The 21,840-nt window shown below is 44.5% G+C and overlaps 1 protein-coding gene across 6 annotated transcripts in view; it reads right to left on the reverse strand.

Moving 5' to 3' along the window:
• FSHR (follicle stimulating hormone receptor) overlaps positions 1-21,840 on the reverse strand; it is a 489,167-nt gene that overhangs the window by 141,587 nt on the left and 325,740 nt on the right. For all 6 annotated transcript variants that reach the window (XM_077282458.1, XM_077282455.1, XM_077282454.1 and 3 more), the window contains one exon: positions 18,214-18,402. In XM_077282458.1, coding sequence (XP_077138573.1) covers positions 18,214-18,402 — 189 coding nt within the window. The remainder of the gene's footprint in view (positions 1-18,213; positions 18,403-21,840) is intronic.

Consider the following 21,840-nt stretch of genomic DNA (forward strand, 5'->3'; position numbering starts at 1 on the left):
TATTTTGCATGGGGAAGACTTGAGCCTACATATAGCTCTATCACCTATGACAGCAGTTATAGGGCTGCTCAGATGCTACAGATGAAGCAGCTCCAAGCCTGACATCTGCAGTATGATAACATACTATCTATACTATTTGAGTAGCGCTATGCTCAATCAAAAATAATTCTGATCACATAGCATGATGCTAGTCTTGAAATGCGACGTCTATCATGTTGGAGGCTGCTACATTTGTATATGGCATTCTATCAATCCCTTAACTTCTGTACAAGTAATTATGAAACAGTTTGCATTACTAAAATTCAATCACAGGAGATAGAAGTGGGGAGTTTGTAGAGTTCACCACGCTGTGCAGTATTTCTGTCAGGGTTGGAGATCCACTGGAGGGTGCCGATGAGTGCAGCCAAAGTGAAGAGAAAGGAAGGATTTGATCCGGCACATCAGTCCAAATAATATAAAAAATATATTGTATTAGTTAGACGCAAAAAAATGGTTAAAACTAAAACCTGACGCGTTTCTGGCTCGCTCAGGCACCATTAGTGGAGAGATATCTGACAATTGAATCCCTCCTTTCTCTTTAAAATTCAATCAGTTTACTGTTATTGAAGTGGAGGGGAAGGTGGGTTTTCGTGAGCTATCACTCAGCTATAATACACTTTATTGCAGCTGGCCAGTGGGCGTGGCTGACTAGAGGATGCGTCCTCGCTACATACAAGCATATGGAGAGTGAGCGCTGGCCGGCAGTATGTATAACACATACATACTCTCCGGTCCCAGGTCAGAAAAGTAGAAAATATGGAGAGCAAAAAAAGCGCAAATAGGGTCTTAACTGGTTAAAATCATAGGGTGCATCGGGGAGAGGTACGCTTACCTTGTTTTGTTGCAACATGAAAAAAGCATAGATCAGCTGCTGGAGGACACGGGTCCAAAGACCGAGGATAATGGTCAAACTGGGTGAATGTGTCCAAATCTGCACTGCTGATAAGCATAAAAGGCAGACAATATTCTTCAAAGCTTTGTTTCAAAACAGGTTATATAGTCAACTCAGGACCTCCAAACGCATTGACTATATAACCTGTTTTCAAATAAAGCTTTGAAAAATATTGTCTGCCATTCATCCTTATGCGCAGTGGAGATTTGGTCACATACACCCGGTTTCACCATTATCCCTGAGCTATAGTTCAAGTTCCCCTTGAACTAATATAAAGATTCATTTGTATTATAGACAATGCACCACATTTATCACATTAGCTCATGTAGGGTGATAAATATGGGACAACTTTTGTATTTTTTGTCCAACTTTATATCCCCTCTTAATTGGTTTACTTTAGACCAAGTTATTCCCACCATGTTATGCATTTCGTACAATACCCAATTTCTGCTTAGCCATGTTCCATTTCTCCATAAATCATGCTCCCCTTTCTTTAAGCCAGGGGTGGGGAATCTTTTTTCTGCCAAGGGCTATTAGGATATTTATACCATCCTTCGGGGGCCGTACAAACTCTGCCCACAAAGTACATCCTGACTCTGGCACTGGTGTCAGGACGTAATCTTTCATTGCATGCCCTTCAGTGTTCAGTAGTGAACACTGCGTGTGTGTGCTAACAGAGAAAGAAGAAATGAATGAGCTGGTTGTAATCAAAATACACCTCCCTGCCCAAGAATGCAATCCCTGAGAATCTGCCTGATAAAAGGTAATCGAGGTACGGCGCTGGGGCCTGAGGTCCCCACCCCTGCTTTAAGCCATGCTAGAAAGGCACAAAACATGTATAAAACACCCTAAACACCAGGTGCAAAGCATGTATGTCAATATTTTAGCAATTATGCCCTAAAATATCAGTGACCTGTCAAGAGGCAACATTTTTAAATACTGAAAGTACCATGGCACCGATTCATTATTTCATTTGTGCCTTTTTTGGGTCTTTTTTTGCAGTTTTTTTAATTTGCATCTTATTTTTTTTATCTGCGCCTTTTAGAAAGTTTATTTAATATGCTTTCAACCTTTTTTTTATTTTTAGCATTGTGGGCGGGATATAGGGTTCATCAATTGTGACTTTTTAAAAAGTTGAGAAATTTTAGAGCATATGTATTTCAATCCCCCTTAAAGGTATCCCAGGAGAACAACATTTGCAAGGAGTTTGTATGTTCTCCCCATGTTTGCCTGGGTTTCCTCTGGATTCTATGGTTTCCTACACTTCAAAGACATAATGATAAGGAATTTACATTGCGAGCCCAATCAGAGGTACAGTAATATACAGAGATAGTAATGTATGTAAATCACTACAGAATAAGGTAGCACTATGTAAGCAATGAATAAATAAATAATTTTATGTACACTTAAAATTTTTGCACAAATTTTGCATCATTTTAGAGGAAAATGTGATATATTCTTTAAAGGGGTTGATGGGTCCAACTCAGTAAATCTACAGTCATTCTGTGTGACTGCAGACTTATGAATCCCCCAGTGCACGCACCGTGCGTTGCGGGGAGTCGCCAGTTTCTGACTCGGAACCGGACGGTATGTATGAGTTATACATACTCCCGGTCAGGGCCCATCTAGTGGGCACGGCCTCGCTCCATACCCTTTATTGCAGCTGGCCAGTGGGCGTGGCTGACTAGGGGACGCGACCTCGCTACATACAAGCGTATGGAGAGTGATCGCTGGCCGGGAATATGTATAACACATACATACTCTCCGGTCCCTGGTCAGAAACAGGCGAATCCCTGTAGCGCACAGTGCATGTGCTGGGGGGATTCATAAGTCTGTAGTCACACAGAGTGACTACAGACATCGATTTGACTGCACAAACCCTTTAAGTATCTATTATTGTCTTGCTGTATTTGTGAACATTTTTGCATCAAATTCTTCAAATGGGAGCATGTGGTTCACAAATTTTGTGCACAATAAAAAAATGCTCTTTACTTTAATCTTTAACTTTAGTTGCTACTTTTTAGTGCAAAAATAAGCATTTACCTCTAGATTTTCTCAAATTGTGCACAAAAATTCCAGGCATACATAAGATCATTCCATGAAGAGTCTTGAGACATTTGCACAAAAATTTGCCGCCTGATATAAATGTTGCGATTGACGGATCAGCCAAAAATACCTCCAAACCCTAAACCGTGCTCACAATGACAAACATAAAAAAATCCACATGAACATATATAAAAAAGCGCAAATTAAAGGGAACCTGTCACCCCCAAAATCGATAGTGAGGTAAGCTCACCGTCATCAGGGGCTTATCTACAGCATTCTGTAATGCTGTAGATAAGCCCCCCGATGTTACCTGAAAGATGAAAAAAAGATGCTATATTATACTCACCCAGGGGCGGTCCTGCTGTGGTCCAGGTCCGATGGGTGTCTCAGGTCTGGTCCAGCGCCTCCCATCTTCATTCCATGACGTCCTCTGTTGTGAATTCCGTTCTTGGGCTCCCTCCGGTGGTTGTAAGTAGCACTTTTGTGAATTCTGCTCTTAGGCTCCCTCCGGTGGTTTTGAGTGGTATAGCTGCTTCTTGGATTTAGCAGCAGCAGCTGCTTCCACTGATCGTCTTTCTGGCTCGGCTATTTTAGTCTGGCCTTATCCCTCAATCAATGCCAGTTGTCAATTGTTCCTGCTTGGAGTCACTGCTCTTTTGGATTTTCCTGACATTCTGACCCTTTCAGCAAAGATAAGTCCTTGCTCGTCCTTTTGCAGTCCACTTGTTGTGGACTTTATTGTTCAGCACATTCTATGTTTTGCTCATTTGTCCAGCTTATCAGTATGGATCTACTCAGCTAAGCTGGAAGCTCTGGGCAGCAGATTTTGCCCTCCACACCTTTAGTCAGGTGTGGAGATTTTTGCATTTCTCTGCGGTGGACTTTTTCTAGTTTTTATTACTGACCGCACAGTGTTCTTTCCTGTACTATCTATCTAGCTAGAAGTGGCCTCCTTTGCTAAATCTTGTTTCATACTGCTTATGTCATTTCCTTCTCCTCTCACAGTCATTATTTGTGGGGGGCTGTCTATCTTTGGGGATTTTCTCTGAGGCAAGATAGCTTTCCTGTTTCTACCTTTAGGGGTAGCTAGTTCTCCGGCTGTGACGAGGTGTCCAGGGAGTGACAGGAACATCCCACGGCTACTGCTAGTGTTGTGTTAAGATCAGGAACTGCGGTCTGTATAGTTACCACCTGCTCAGAGCTAGTCGCATGTCGCTCCTAAATTACCAGTCCATAACAGTACAACTGGCCAAAAATGAGTTGAATGCATCTCAAAAGAAGGAAAAGAAAAAGAGTTCTGAGCCATTTTTTTTTCTTTAGTCTGTTTTGTCTTTTTCCTTCCTCTTAATCTCTGGGTGGTTCAGGATTTGGGTGCGGACATGGATGTTCAGGGTTTGTTTTCTCGTGTGGATCAGCTTGCTGCAAGAGTACAGAATATCCAAGATTATGTTGTTCAGACTCTAGCCTTAGAGCCTAGAATTCCTACTCCAGATTTGTTTTACGGGGATAGATCTAAGTTTTTGAACTTTAAAAATAACTGCAAATTGTTTTTTGCTCTGAAACCCCATTCCTCTGGTGACCCCACTCAGCAAGTTAAAATAGTTATTTTTCTGCTGCGTGGTGACCCTCAGGACTGGGCATTCTCCCTTGAGTCGGGGGATCCGGCATTGCTTAATGTAGATGCATTTTTTCAATCGCTCGGATTATTGTATGACGAACCTAACTCTGTGGATCATGCGGAAAAAACCTTGTTGGCCCTGCGTCAGGGTCAGGAAGAGGCAGAATTATACTGCCAGAAATTTAGAAAATGGTCTGTGCTCACTAAATGGAATGAGGACGCTCTGGCAGCAATTTTCAGAAAGGGTCTTTCTGAAGCCCTTAAAGATGTTATGGTGGGGTTCCCCACGCCTGTTGGTTTGAGCGAATCTATGTCTCTGGCCATTCAGATTTATCGGCGCCTGCGCGAGCGCAAAGTGGTGCACCACATGGCAGCGTCCTCTGAACAGAGTCCTGAGCCTATGCAATGTGATAGGATTCTGACTAGAGCGGAACAGAGGGGATACAGACGTCAGAATGGGCTGTGTTTTTACTGTGGTGATTCTGCTCATACTATTTCTGATTGCCCTAAGCGTATTAAGAGGGTTGCTAGATCTGTTACCATTAGTACTGTACAGCCTAAGTTTCTCCTGTCTGTGACCCTGATTTGCTCATTGTCATCTTTTTCTGTCATGGCATTTGTGGATTCAGGCGCTGCCCTGAACTTAATGGACTTAGACTTCACCAGGCGCTGTGGTTTTTCTTTGCAGCCTTTGCAGAGCCCTATTCCTTTGAGGGGTATTGATGCTACACCGTTGGCCAAGAATAAACCTCAGTATTGGACTCAGCTGAATATGTGCATGGCTCCAGCACATCAGGAAGATTGTCGTTTTCTGGTGTTGCATAATTTACATGATGTTGTTGTACTGGGTTTTCCATGGTTACAAGTACACAATCCAGTGTTGGATTGGAAATCGATGTCTGTGACTAGTTGGGGTTGTCAAGGGGTACATAGTGACGTTCCTTTAATGTCAATTTCCTCTTCCCCCTCTTCTGATGTTCCTGAATTTTTGTCATATTTCCAGGATGTATTCGATGAGCCCAAGTTTAGTTCCCTTCCTCCACATAGGGACTGTGATTGTGCTATTGACTTGGTTCCTGGCTGTAAGTTCTCTAAGGGCCGACTCTTCTATCTGTCTGTGCCAGAGCATGCCGCCATGCGGAGCTATGTGAAGGAGTCCTTAGAGAAGGGGCATATTCGGCCGTCTTCGTCACCATTGGGAGCGGGATTCTTTTTTCTTGCCAAGAAGGATGGCTCCTTGAGACCCTGTATTGATTATCGCCTTCTTAATAAGATCACGGTCAAATTCCAATACCCTTTACCTTTGCTCTCTGATTTATTTGCTCGGATTAAGGGGGCTAGTTGGTTTACCAAGATTGACCTTTGAGGGGCATATAATCTTGTCCGTATTAAACAGGGTGACGAATGAAAAACTGCATTTAATACGCCCGAAGGCCATTTTGAATACCTGGTGATGCCTTTCGGGCTTTCTAATGCTCCTTCTGTGTTCCAGTCCTTCATGCATGATATTTTCCGCAATTATCTTGATAAATTCTTGATTGTGTATTTGGATGATATTTTGATTTTTTCCAATGATTGGGAATCTCATGTGAAGCAAGTCAGGATGGTATTCCAGATCCTTCGTGATAATGCTCTATTTGTGAAGGGGTCTAAGTGCCTATTTGGAGTTCAGAAGGTTTCTTTTTTGGGGTTTATTTTTTCTCCTTCGTCTATAGAAATGGATCCTGTTAAGGTCCAAGCCATTCATGACTGGATTCAACCCACATCTGTGAAGAGCCTTCAGAAATTTTTGGGCTTTGCTAATTTTTATCGCCGTTTCATTGCCAACTTCTCTAGTGTGGTTAAGCCCCTGACTGATTTGACGAAGAAAGGCGCTGATGTGACAAATTGGTCCTCTGAGGCTGTTGAGGCCTTTCAGGAGCTTAAGCGCCGATTTATTTCTGCCCCTGTCTTGCGTCAGCCGGAGGTGTCTCTTCCTTTTCAGGTTGAGGTTGACGCTTCTGAGATTGGGGCAGGGGCCGTTTTGTCACAGAGGAATTCTGATGGTTCCTTGATGAAACCATGTGCCTTCTTTTCCTGAAAGTTTTCACCTGCGGAACGCAATTATGATGTTGGCAATTGGGAGTTGTTGGCTATGAAGTGGGCATTTGAGGAGTGGCGACATTGGCTTGAGGGAGCCAAGCACCGCGTTGTGGTCTTGACCGATCATAAAAATCTGATTTACCTCGAGTCGGCCAAGCGGCTGAACCCTAGACAGGCTCGATGGTCCCTGTTTTTCTCCCGTTTCGATTTTGTGGTCTCATATCTTCCGGGATCTAAGAATGTTAAAGGGGATGCTCTCTCTAGGAGTTTTTTGCCTGATTCTCCTGGGGTTCTTGAGCCGGTTGGCATTCTTAGGGAAGGGGTGATTCTTTCTGCCTTCTCTCCTGATTTACGGTGAGTGCTTCTGGAATTTCAGGCTGATAAACCTGACCGCTGTCCTGTGGGGAAGCTGTTTGTTCCTGATAGATGGACAAGTAAGGTAATTTCTGAGGTCCATTGTTCGGTGTTGGCCGGTCATCCTGGGATTTTTGGTACCAGAGATTTGGTTGCTAGGTCCTTTTGGTGGCCTTCCTTGTCACGGGATGTGCGTTCTTTTGTGCAGTCCTGTGGGACCTGTGCCCGGGCTAAGCCTTGCTGTTCCGGCGCTAGTGGGTTGCTTTTGCCTTTGCCTGTCCCTGAGAGGCCCTGGACGCATATTTCCATGGATTTTATTTCGGATCTTCCTGTTTCCCAGAAGATGTCTGTTATCTGGGTGGTTTGTGATCGGTTCTCTAAAATGGTCCATTTGGTACCTTTGCCTAAATTGCCTTCCTCCTCTGATTTGGTTCCATTATTTTTTCAGCATGTGGTTCGTTTGCATGGCATTCCGGAGAATATTGTGTCTGACAGAGGTTCCCAATTTGTTTCCAGGTTTTGGCGGGCCTTTTGTGCTAGGATGGGCATTAATTTGTCTTTTTCTTCCGCGTTCCATCCTCAGACAAATGGCCAAACTGAGCGAACTAATCAAACCTTGGAAACCTATTTGAGATGCTTTGTGTCTGCTGATCAGGATGATTGGGTGGCTTTCTTGCCATTGGCCGAGTTTGCCCTTAATAATCGGGCCAGTTCGGCTACTTTGGTTTCGCCTTTTTTTTGTAATTTTGGTTTCCATCCTCGTTTTTCTTCAGGGCTGGTTGAGCCTTCTGACCAGCCGTCCTTGTGTAGATTCTGTGATGGACAGGTTACAGCAGATTTGGACTCATGTGGTAGACAATTTGACGTTGTCTCAGGAAAAGGCTCAGCGTTTTGCTAACCGCCGTCGGTGTGTTGGTCCTCGGCTTCGTGTGGGGGATTTAGTCTGGTTATCTTCCCATCATGTTTCTATGATGGTTTCTTCCCCTAAGTTCAAGCCTCGGTTTATTGGTCCTTATAAGATTTCTGAGATTATCAATCCAGTGTCTTTTCGTTTGGCCCTTCCAGCCTCTTTTGCCATCCTCAATGTTTTCCATAGATCTTTGTTGCGGAGATATGTGGTACCTGTTGTTCCCTCTGTTGATCCTCCTGCCCCAGTGTTGGTTGAGGGGGAGTTGGAATATGTGGTTGAAAAAATTTTGGATTCTCGTTTTTCGAGGTGGAGGCTTCAGTATCTTGTCAAGTGGAAGGGTTATGGCCAGGAGGATAATTCTTGGGTGGTTGCCTCCGATGTCCATGCCGCCGATTTGGTTCATGCTTTTCACTTGGCTCATAATGATCAGCCTGGGGGCTCTGGTGAGGGTTCGGTGACCCCTCCTCAAGGGGGGGTACTGTTGTGAATTCCGTTCTTGGGCTCCCTCCGGTGGTTGTAAGTAGCACTTTTGTGAATTCTGCTCTTGGGCTCCCTCCGGTGGTTTTGAGTGGTATAGCTGCTTCTTGGATTTAGCATCAGCAGCTGTTTCCACTGATCGTCTTTCTGGCTCAGCTATTTTAGTCTGGCCTTATCCCTCAATCAATGCCAGTTGTCAATTGTTCCTGCTTGGAGTCACTGCTCTTTTGGATTTTCCTGACATTCTGAGGCTTTCAGCAAAGATAAGTCCTTGCTCGTCCTTTTGCAGTCCACTTGTTGTGGACTTTATTGTTCAGCACATTCTATGTTTTGCTCATTTGTCCAGCTTATCAGTATGGATCTATTCAACTAAGCTGGAAGCTCTGGGCAGCAGATTTTGCCCTCCACACCTTTAGTCAGGTGTGGAGATTTTTGCATTTCTCTGCGGTGGACTTTTTCTAGTTTTTATTACTGACCGCACAGTGTTCTTTCCTGTACTATCTATCTAGCTAGAAGTGGCCTCCTTTGCTAAATCTTGTTTCATACTGCGTATGTCATTTCCTTCTCCTCTCACAGTCATTATTTGTGGGGGGCTGTCTATCCTTTGGGGATTTTCTCTGAGGCAAGATAGCTTTCCTGTTTCTACCTTTAGGGGTAGCTAGTTCTCCGGCTATGACGAGGTGTCCAGGGAGTGACAGGAACATCCCACGGCTACTGCTAGTGTTGTGTTAAGATCAGGAACTGCGGTCTGTATAGTTACCACCTGCTCAGAGCTAGTCGCATGTCGCTCCTAAATTACCAGTCCATTACAGTCCTCTTCTAGTCTTCACGCCGCGGCTGCAGCGCAGGCATACTTTGTCTGCCCTGTTGAGGGAAGAGCAAAGTACTGCATTGTACAGGTGCCGGGCCTCTCTGACCTGTCCCTGCGCCTGCGCACTGCAGTACTTTGCTCTGCCCTCAACAGGACAAAGTACACCTGCACCGGAGCCGTGGCGTGAAGACCAGAAGAGGATGTCATGGAATGAAGATGGGAGGCCCCGGACCAGACCTGAGACGCCCATTGGAGTGGGACTGCTCCTGGGTGAGAATAATCTAATGTCTTTTTCTCCTCTTTCAGTTAACATCGGCGGCTTATCTACAGCATTACAGAATGCTGTAGATAAGCCCCTGATGAAGATGAGCTTACCTCACCATCGATTTTGGGGGTGACAGGTTCCCTTTAAAAGAAAATGAGGTGCAAATGAACAGCATGCGAAAAGCAGAAAAAGAATAGTTAGAAAAAGCAGAAATGCAATAATAAATTGGGCCCTATAAGTCTAAGGCATTATTAATACTAAATTGACCACTGTTGGATTAGAAGCTCAAAATTACCTGCAAATTAAATGAAAAAAAAAGGGGGGGATAGAAAGTCCAATAAATCTTACTTAAAAATGAAAACGTAGACATGGTAATGTATAATGTATTCTGTGCTGGTTACACCAAGGCGGATATTAAAAGCTACGTCTGATTTCCATGACTACCTGCAGTTTCACAGCTTACAAGGTCCTCAGTGATTTCTAGTATTCCTGTACATTGCTGTGCAGTATATTTAATATATTTTACTCTCCTGGACGAATTAGTTGTTATTAAATGTTGCCAGTGCATGCTGCGAAATCTACATAATAATCCATTATTTTTTGCATATTTAAGTCCTGCAACTTAAATACCCTCATTATCCTACAATATGGTGATTATAATTGACACGTAGGACTGTATTTAATGTTTCCAGCAGGTTTACATGGTTGCATCAGGCGAAGGGAAGCGTACCATCTAGGACTAGTTTTATACTGCTGGCACTATATCTAAAGAGATTCTACTAGACACTAAGTGACCTGAAACAGCAGGACGGTGGAAGTCTTTGTAGTTAACGGCACGGACACTGCACAGACAAAACATCGCTGTGGTCTCTTCCATTTATCTTCCATACATTTTATTTAATATGGCTGCTAAACAGATTCTGCTCTACCTATTGAACAGAGATGAGTGAAATAGCAGTTGCCGGATTTTCTGTAATGGAGTCAAACTTGCTATTTCAGCCTTTTATTCTTTATTGTCTTTTATGAAGCAAATAGTGCTCCGAAGCCGGAAATTCGGGCATTTATGTTACTTCTCCTCCAGGAAATACATGAATAAACTAACAACCGTGTGTCAATATTACCTTTGTGCAAATATCCTCTTCAGAGAGGAAGAGGACTATAACTCCACTGCTAACTATTGGATGTAGCAATCCTAAAAGTCAATGTTGACCCTTTAACGAGCCTTGCCACATGACAGGATAAAAGCCAAACCAGACACTCCATTTGCAGACACAAATTTCAAGATGTTTTCACCCTCAAAGGAAAGTCAACAGGTCTGATTTGGCTGGATAAGAGGCTTCTGGCAGGGGAGGACCAACGGAGAACGTTTCTCCTCGTGGAGGACGCCACGAAAGTATAGAAAGACTTATATGTCATACAACGCTCCACTGGGGAATTAAATTTGAAAATATCCCTTCATAGAGGAGGAGGACAGTAACTCGAGCATCATCTATTGGTCTTGACAAACTTCCAAGTTAATATTGACCCTTTAACAGGCTTTGGCACATAAATTAAGGAAAAAAAACAGATTTTGCATTTGCAGACGTGTTTCAGGGTGTTTGCCCCTCATCAGTGCAAAGCATGAGGTATGATTTGGTTAATTGAGCTTTGGCTAAGTGAAAGACCTACAAAAGGTGGTCTAAGTAGGAATATTTCTCCTTATAGAGCGAGACAAGCCAGAGTAGGGAGACAATAGGCAATGCAATGCTCCACTGAAAAACTAAATATGCAATTATTCTCTTTAGAGAACAATAGGACTAGAGCTGTAGTAACACCAGTGGCGTAACTACAAAGTTATGGGCCCCGGTGCGAACTTCTAAATGGGGCCCCCTCCCGCCATAAAATTCAATGTAACCCCCATAGAATACAATGCAGCCCCCCTCATAGTATAATGCAGCCCCTCCATACAGGGGTAGTGAGAAAGACACAAGCAAATGGTGACGAGGGGGCAGGGGAGAGGGCACAAGGGGGCAAGGAAGACAGGCACAAGGGGACACATGGGGGCTAGGAGGCAGGGGAGAAGGTTACAAGGGGACTAGTGGGCAAGGGAGACTGACACAAGGGGACAATGGAGACTGACACAAGGGGCACACGGGGACAAGTGGGCAAGGGAGACTGACACAAAGGGCACACGGGGACTAGTGGACAAGGGAGACTGGCACACGGGGACATAGGGACTAGTGGGCAAGGGAGACTGACACACGGGGAATAGTGGGCAAGGGAGACTGATACAAGGGGACTAGTGGGCAATGGAGACTGACACAAGGGGACACACGGGGACAAGGGACAAGCACAAGGGGACAAGGGATACAAGCACAAGGGGACACACAGGGACAAGTGGGAAAGGGAGACTGACACACAGGGACTAGTGGGCAAAGGAGACTGACACAAGCACAAGGGAACAAAGGAGACTGACACAAGCACAAGGGGACATGGGAGACAGGCACATGGGGACACACAGGGACTAATGGGCAAGGGAGACTGGCACATGGGGACACAAGCATAAGTGAGACAGGCTCAAGGGGACACACGGCCCCCTGACCTGCCAGAGCCGCTTGCAGCTGCGACCGTGGTAGTTATGCCGCTGCCTCACACACACACATACTACAGATATCACACACACACTACAGATATCACACACACACATCATACTACAGATATCACACACACATCAGTTATCACACACACACTACAGATATCACACACACACACTACAGATATCACACACACACATACTACAGATATCACACACACACTACAGATATCACACACACATCATATTACAGATATCACACACATACTAGTTATCACACACACACTACAGATATCACACACACAGACATACTACAGATATCACACACACACTACAGATATCACACACACACATCATACTACAGATATCACACACACATACTACAGTTATCACACACACACTACAGATATCACACACACACACACACACATACTACAGATATCACACACACACACACACACACACACACACCACAGATACCAGCTCATATACACAACTCACAATCTCCTCTCTGGTACAGGTGTGGCTGATGTAAACCATCTGCAGCTCCTCAGCTTCTCCTGACTAAAGCGGCTCTGTCCCGCACCTCCCCCCTGCTCTCGCCTTCTGTCCCGGGGTTATTTTGGCTTTCTCTTAAATACGATCTCATTCAGACGTACATGAGATGTATGAGGGGGGAAAAATACAGACTGAGAAGCTGTCTCATCGTGATGACTGGAGCTGCTTCCTGTCTCTCACGTGCCCCGGCTGCCCCCTTCCCCTAGATACGCCTCGGACTGTTGCCGTGCAGGAGGAATCTCCTGCACTGCAACATGGTGTTGGGTGCCAGCACAGCCCGCACAGTGGTCTATCCAGCACAGCCCGCACAGTGGTCTATCCAGCACAGCCCGCACAGTGGTCTATCCAGCACAGCCCGCACAGTGGTCTATCCAGCACAGCCCGTACAGTGGTCTATCCAGCACAGCCCGCACAGTGGTCTATCCAGCACAGCCCGCACAGTGGTCTATCCAGCACAGCCCGCACAGTGGTCTATCCAGCACAGCCCGCACAGTGGTCTATCCAGCACAGCCCGCACAGTGGTCTAACCAGCACAGCCTGCACAGTGGTATATCCAGCACAGCCCGCACAGTGGTATATACAGCACAGCCCGCATCTCTCGCCCCCCCGAGAATGCCCCCACAGTCCAGTAAAAAAATAAAAACACTCTCCTTACCTTTCCTCTTGCCAGCGTTGCTTCCTGCTCCGGTCTCAGGCTCGGCTGCAGTCTGCCCGGGACACAGCAGGTGCGCGATGATATGACATCATCGCGCACCCGCAGTGTCAGAGGCAGAGCGGGGAATGATGGGAGAGGGAGCGTCTGTAGACGCTCTCTCTTCCGTCATTGCATTCAACTGTACTGGCGTCATAGACGCCGGTATAGTTGAATGCGACGGCAGGGGGGGTGAGTCGGCGGCGGCGGGAGGTGGATCGGGTGGCCCATGACTGGCACCGGCTCTTCTGGCATTTGCCAGAAGTGCCCGATGGCCAGTCCGGCAGTGCTCTGACCTGCCGGCCCCGGGCCCCTGACCTGCCGGGCCCGGTCGCAATGGCGACCGCTGCAACCGCGGTAGTTACGCCCCTGTCCATACTGTACAATGGCCACACATAGTGCTCCATACTGTACAATGGCCACACATAGTGCTCTATACTGTACAATGGCCACACATGATGCTCCATACTGTACAATGGCCACACATGATATTGCCTACAGTATAATGGCCACACATAGTTACTCCTACACACGCGGCTGAGCTCCGTACACATTGCACATGCAGCTCCCCTCCGTACACCTCGTACACACCCGGCTCTGCTCCATACACCTTGCACACACGGCTCCGCTCCGTATACCTCGTACACACATGGCTCCGCTCCGTACACCTCGTACACACACGGCTACGCTCCGTACACCTCGTACACACACAGCTATGCTCTGTACACCTTGCACACACGGCTCCGCTCTGTACACCTCATACACACACGGCTCCGGTCCGTACACATCGTACACACCCGGCTCCACTCCATATACCTCATACACACACGGCTCCGCTCCATACACCTCATACACACCTAGCTCCACTCCGTACACCTCGTACACACCCGGCTCCGCTCCGTACACCTCGTACACACACGGCTCTGCTCCATATACCTCACACACACCCGGCTCCGCTCCGTACACCTCATACACACACGGCTCCGCTCCGTACACCGCATACACACCCAGCTCCGCTCCGTACACCTCGTACACACCCAGCTCCACTCCGTACACCTCGTACACACCCAGCTCCGCCTTGTACACCTCATACACACACGGCTCCGCTCCATACACAGCATACACACCCAGCTCCGCTCCGTACACCTCGTACACACCCAGCTCCGCTCCGTACACCTTGTACACACCCAGCTCCGCCTTGTACACCTCATACACACACGCCTCCGCTCCATACACAGCATACACACCCAGCTCCGCTCCGTACACCTCGTACACACTCAGCTCCACTCCGTACACCTCGTACACACCCGGCTCCGCTCCGTACACCTCATACACACCCAGCTCCGCCTTCTATACCTCATACACACACGGCTCCGCTCCGTACACCTCATACACACACGGCTCCGCTCTGTACACCTCATACACACACTGCTCTGCTACATCCACACAAACCCCTCCTGACCTCACACAAAAGCTTACCCTCCTCCAGCACGATGACAACCAGCACTGCACTACTGTCCTGCACTACACGGAAGCCCTTGATCATGTGACTCCGACTCCTCCCCTCCTGTGACCTCATCACAGGTCCTGTGCGCACAGAGCAGCTGCAGCCATAGTTGTGGTGTGCGGCTCTCTGCGGTGGAGGGGCTCTGCTGCGGGACAAGTGCAGTCCCACCCATGATCGCGCATGCACTGAGAGAGTGCACGCGCACCAGGGCCTGTAAAGAAGATTTATTTAAAGGGCCAGCGGCCCATTTTGTAGCTCAGAGTTCTTAGGGGCCCGCCCAGTCTGCTGGACTGTGCGGGCCCCTAAGCACTGCGGGCCCCGTCGCAATTGCGACCCCTGCGACCGCGGTAGTTACGCCCCTGAGTAACACCTATTGATGATAACAATACTAAGAGTCAGTATTTACTCTTTAACAAGCCTTGCCAGATGACTTAGAATAAAATATCATGCCAGAAACTCCATTTGCAGATTTCTTATGTTAATAGGCCTACCTCCAGTTAGAGATGTCAGACTGTGTAGATTGTACCCAGTGGTCAATATGTTTACATATTTCCAGGAGGAATAAAACAAGATTTCCACAAAAACAGTGTTGTTTTGCTAACAGCCTATATGCAAGATCAGGAGGCGCTGCACCACCTTTGCATTCATGTAGTTTATCATTCTCATCATTATCACATTTCTAGACTCTGATGTCACATATCATATCTGGCTCTGTTGCAAATACCCCAAAGTGAATGTCCTGACAAACTCATTTCTTTAATACTGCATACTCGTTTCTGCTGTTCCAAGTTGCCTCCCTGCATAACTGGCTATTTTGTTCTAAGCTGTCTGCCTTCACTCTTGAATCTTCTATTCCAAGGTGCTGTCTTTCATACTCAGGTCATTTAGCATCTCCAGCTCAGCTTTTCTACATTGCACCAATGCCTTTGGTCCCTTCTGTTGATACAGATCTAAGGCTTAGGGAATCCACCTCACCAGATGGGCTACGTATAATAAAATGCCCAGAATTAATGAAGACTTGGGGTTTATACTCTAGCCTTAGTGAAAGAAGTGGTGGAGTTAAGATATACAAAATTCATGAGAAGGAGGACTGTGGCTGCAATTCGCTACCGAAAGAAATGCAATCCAGTCCGGACTAGATTAATTTGTGTTGTAATGTATGCTACTTTTGAGGTGCAAACTATAGAGAATTACCCATGCATGTTTGACCATGCCCCTTCCTTTGAAGCCCCTCCTACATTAAAAAAAATTGGTGAAGTTGCCCAGAAGTGTCCAAGACGGGCGCAAAATCACCAAAAATCACTTCAAATTGAGTGCAAATTTTGAGTAATTTCAAAAAGTTTTACATTATAATTCTGGCAAAAACTGTTTTATAAATCAGTGCCATAGTTCTAAAAATATAGGAATTACGTGACAGATTGTTATAAATTAGGGATTGTCTTTTTAACCAACAGGATAATGCATTTAATCTATATGAGATTTTAGGACAATTGACACAAAACATAAAATGCCCCTTTATGATGCTGGTCCTGAAGTGGTGAACATCAATATACATTAACTCATATGATTAGACATTCATTTCAGTTGGCAGTCATTTAGCTCCTCCTAGAATCCCTCCCCAAAAAATATTGCTAAGGGTTGGAAAGGCTGAAAAAGAAGAAATCAACTGATTGGGAATTTTTGACGTGTGCCATATGGATACGTCCTGGCGATTTTGCCCTCACAGAGGCTAGGTGTCAGCTGAATCTGACAACTGACGCCCGGCACTCAATGGAAAAATAAAAAAGTTATAGCTCTCAGAATAAAGCAATGGAAAAATAATATATTTTTTTAATAAAATAGTTTTTATTATGTAAAGGAACCAAAACATAAAAAAATCAATATAAATGTGGTATCTCTGTAATCGTACTGACCCGAAGAATAAAGCAGCCTTATCAATTTTACCACACGTGGAACAACATAAAAAAATGCTGAATTGCTGGTTTTTGTTCATTCTGACTCCCAAAAATTGGAATAGAAAGCGATCAAAAAATGTCATGTGTCTGAAAATGGTACCAAAAAAAGGTCACCTCGTTCCGCAAAAAACATGCCCTCACATGACTAGTTTTCACAATAAAAAGTGTCTTTTAGTGTGAGACAGCAGCCAAACATAAAAACCTGATATAAATCTGGTATCGCTGTAATTGCACCGACCAGAATAATAAATTCGCCTAATCACTTATACCGAAAGAAGATCGGCGTACAAAATAAACAAAACCAATTTTTCACATGCTGTTTTGTTCATTCTGCCTTCCAAAGATCGCAGTAATGTTCATTGCACATTTATCCTGTGCTTTGCGCTGAGCGCTTTCTCCGGGGGTTCTGTGTAAATCTCTGAAATACGTGATTCAGACGGAACCTCTGGCAGAAGATTCCCTATAATGAGGCAGATGGATGCACTGTGGACACCATAGGACCTGTGATCCGGCGGTGTCTCTCTTTTTAGGATTGCATAAAAGTGCGGTCGTCCACAGTTTTGTGCACTTCTGAAAGGAAGGACAACACTGAACAAAGGCCAGATGAGTAACTTCGCTGCCTCACTATAGTGAATGGATCCATCAGGGGTTTCATCTGAATCACGTCACTCGGAGATTTAGATGGAAACCACAAAGTAAGTGGTCAGTGTACAGGGCCAGATATCTGGGATCCAAAACATTATAAAAAAGCTTCATAAAGCTTAATCAAAAATATAAAGCTTAACCAAAAACATAATGGCTTAAATGATTAGTAACTTAATTTCTTAATTTATTTAAATTTATATTATAGTATACTAATATCAACTGAGGCAGAGAAAATCTATAGGCAAAGGTAAGATATCACAGATTCTACGATACATCCTGTAATTTTTCAGTGACAGACAGTTGGCAAAATTCACAGTTTTCAGCGCCTACAACATTTTGTCTTTGTAATGTTATGAATGGCAGATGCTATGCATTATATCTGTATCATGTTGAGCCATGACACTGAAAAATGACATGAAAGTTCCAGTGATATAACTCACAAGACCTCAGGTAAGCGCAGTTCCTATTTCACACACAATTTATTTTAATTGCCTTTTCCTGTGCCCATATGTTTGCAATCAATACTGTACTGGATTCCTGTTTGCCATATTATTAGGTTAATAACATGGGAGATGCACATTGTAATTTCTATGCCTGAGAACAAGTAGTTCTAATTTTGCAGAGTACATATTTCTGTAGGTTACCGGAGGTTAGCATGCATGCCGCCATGGCCCTCAGCCTTTTAATGAATATAGTGCAAAACCAACACTCTCCATATGACCTTGGCTTGGTCACTGTTACAAAATATCATCTTCAATGGATATTTATTTTCAAATCTAAAAGCAACATACCTTTTTTGTTTTTTCCAGTTTTCGAAAGCACAACAATGGCTTGGGTAAGTCAGATCCGCGTCAACAAGATCGGAAAACTTTTCTAAAGGAGGGAGCTTTTTCAGGTTATAAGCATGACTAGCTTTCAATTTCTTAATGGCATCCAATCCTTCATGAGGTAAAGAACTGATCTGGGTTTTTGAGATATCCCTTTAAAGAGAAAATCAAACATATTTTATAAAGAAGAGCATTTCTTTTTGTAAGATACAATAAATCATCAACCTACACTTTCTGGAAGCCTCCAGTACTCATTAAGTTTCTGTTCACATCTATATTTCATGACTTAACGGAAACGGATCAGGTCTCCTAACAGTCTGAAACCACGACTATAGCTGTAAATATGGGCAGCGCGGTGGCTCAGTGGTTGGTACTGCAGCCTTGTAGTACTGGGGTCCTGGGTTCAAGTCCCAACAAGGACATCATCTGCAAGGAGTTTGTATGTTCTACCCATGTTTGCGTGGGTTTCCTCCAATTTTTTCCCACACTCCAGAGACATACTGATAGGGAATGTAGATTATGAGCCCCATTGGGGACAGTGATGATGATGTCTGTTAAACACTGTGGAATATAATAGCGCTATATAAGCAGGCAAAATAAATAAATTGATTAATTAATTAATCAATATACTGTTTACTAGGGTTGAGCGAAACAGATCGGCACTTTTCAAAAGTCGCCGACTTTTGGCAAAGTCGGGTTTCGTGAAACCCGACCCGATCCCACTCTGGGATCGGGTCGGCGGTACACGATCTGTAATCCAAAGTCGGGTTTCGTTATATATATATATATATATATATATATATATATATATATATGTCATAGAGACACATATATATATATATATATTTATATTTACTTCAGCGCGATAATGTTGAAAAGCCGGTAATTCAATTGCCGGCTTTTCATTTCTCCTGCCTAAACCCGACATGATATGAGACATGGTTTACATACAGTAAACCATGTCATATCCCCCTTTTTTTTGCATATTCCACACTACTAATGTTAGTAGTGTGTATGTGCAAAATTTCGGCGCTGTAGCTATTAAATCTATAGATCGATATATCCATAGATGTATAATAGAAAGGCCAATGTTTCTTAATGAGCGTTTAATTATTAAAAAAAAGGAAAAAAATGGCGTGGGCTCCCGTGCAATTTTCTGCGCCAGAGGGGGAAAGCCGACGGCCGGGGGCCAATATTTTTAGCCTGGGAAGGGGGTAAAACCCATGGCCTCTCCAAGGCTATGAATATCAGCCCGCAGCTGTCTGCGTAGCCATTACTGGCTATTAAAATAGGGGGACCCCCCAAAAAAATGATGTGGGGTCCCCCTATATTTTATAGCCAGAAAGGCTAAGCAGACAGCTGCGGGCTGATATTCATAGCCTAGAGAGGGGCCATGGATATTGGCCCCCCAGCTGCAAATACCAGCCCGCAGCCTCCCCAGAAATGGCGCATCTGTAAGACGTGCCAATTCCAGCACTTAGCCCCTCTCTTCCCACTCCCGAGTAGCAGTGGGATATGGGGTAATAAGGGGTTAATGTCACCTTGCTATTGTAAGGTGACATTAAGCCAGCTTAATAATGGAGAGGCGTCAATATGACACCTATCCATTATTAATCCTAGTGTAGTGAAAGAGTTAAAAAAAAATTAAGACACAGCCAGAAAAAAGTATTTTATTATTCTTAATTTAACCATGCTTACCATACTCGATCGCCTGCAAAAAACGTAAAATAATAAACCATATACTTTCTGTCCGATGCAGGGAACTTTCTCACAGCAGTGCCAAAAGTGAGACAAGGGACTATTTTTTACAGTGGCGGAGGAATACAGTGCGGAAGGATATCTTCCGTCATTGTATTCCTGGAGCCCCTAGAGAGCGGTTGCATCAGCTGATGCTGCTGCTCTCCACGGGAGATCATCGTGGGACACTCATTTTTATTGAATTTCTGCGGATCAGGGAGTATAGTGTTTGTTTATTATTTTAATATGTTTTACAGGTGACACTGGCTTCGGGGATCAAAGTGACAAGTGATGGTGAGTATGTACTCTATGTTATATGTACTGTATGTTATATGTATGTATTGTATGTAATGTATGAATGTACTGTATGTAGTATGAAGGTAGTATGTATGTAGTATGTTGTATGTAGTATGTATGTAGAATGTTGTATGTAAGTATGTAGTATGTTGTATGTAGTATGTTGTATGTATGTTGTATGTATGTAGTATGTTCTATATATGTAGTATGTTTGTAGTATGTATGCAGTATGTATGTATGTAGTATGCATGTAGTATGTATGCATGTAGTATGTTGTATGTATGTAGTATGTATGTATGTTGTATGTATGTAGTATGTTGTATGTATGTAGTATGTTGTATGTAGCATGTATGCAGTATGTTGTATGTAGTATGTATGTATGTAGTATGTATGTAGTATGTATGTATGTATGTAGTATGTATGTAGTATGTATGTTGTATGTATGTTTGTGTCCCATCATTGGCTAATGTGTCAATCACTGTCATTGTAGCAGGCATAGCCCGATTGGACTTGCAGTCCCATCGGACGATGCCTGCACACACACACACAAAGACCCCAGAGAGGCCCGCACAGACCCCCGAGAGGCCCGCACAGACTCCCCGGCAGCCCGCACAGACCCCCAGCAGGCCCACACAGTCCCCCGGCAGCCCGCCCAGACCCCCCGGAAGCCCGCACAGACCCCCGGCAGCCCGCACAGACCCCCGCAGGCCCACACAGACCACCGGTAGGCCCGCACAGACCCCCGGCAGCCCACACAGACCCCCGGCAGGCCCGTACACACCCCCAGCAGGCCCGCACAGACCCCTGACAGGTCTGCACAGACCAAAAACAGCGTAAAAAATGCTGCGGATCCGCGGTAAAAACCGCAACGTGTGAACATGGCCTTATAGTGCCTGATCACAGCCAATCACAGTCATGTCAGTAGTTAAAATGCCTACTAGTGTTTCAAGATGTGCCCACACTTCACAGGAACTTCATTGGGTGGTTCATGTGTCAATCACAAACATTGTGCAAAAAAAAATACGCACTTCCGATTTCTGATTTCCGATCACATTCAAAGATCGGAATCGGGATTTGGAATTCCGATCGTAGTGAAAATCGGTATAATTCCGATTTTACATGATCGGTTCGAGCAACCCTAGTCAGTACAATTACGAACATATAAAACATGCAAAACATTTTTTTTATTTAAGTGGTGAAAAAAAAAATCGGAAATTTGTAAAAAAATTTTGTTTGCTTGTGTTTACTACACTATGTTCCAAATTATTATGCAAATGACACTTTTCTCGGATTTTCCTAAATGGTCGGTGCAAATGACAGTCAGTCTAATAAAAGTCATCACCCATTAGAGTATACATTGAATTTTATTGAAGAAACCTCCCAATGATTACAGTATAATCTCCAAAATGAATAAAAACTCAAAATGCACTGTTCCAAATTATTACGCACAGTAGAATTTCTAAACATTTGATATGTTTTAAAGAACTGAAAATGTTAATTTGTGGAATTTGCAGCATTAGGAGGTCACATTCACTGAAGAAAAAAGCTATTTAACTC

This window comes from Ranitomeya variabilis, chromosome 2, assembly GCF_051348905.1.
Source record: "Ranitomeya variabilis isolate aRanVar5 chromosome 2, aRanVar5.hap1, whole genome shotgun sequence".
NCBI lineage: Eukaryota > Metazoa > Chordata > Amphibia > Anura > Dendrobatidae > Ranitomeya > Ranitomeya variabilis.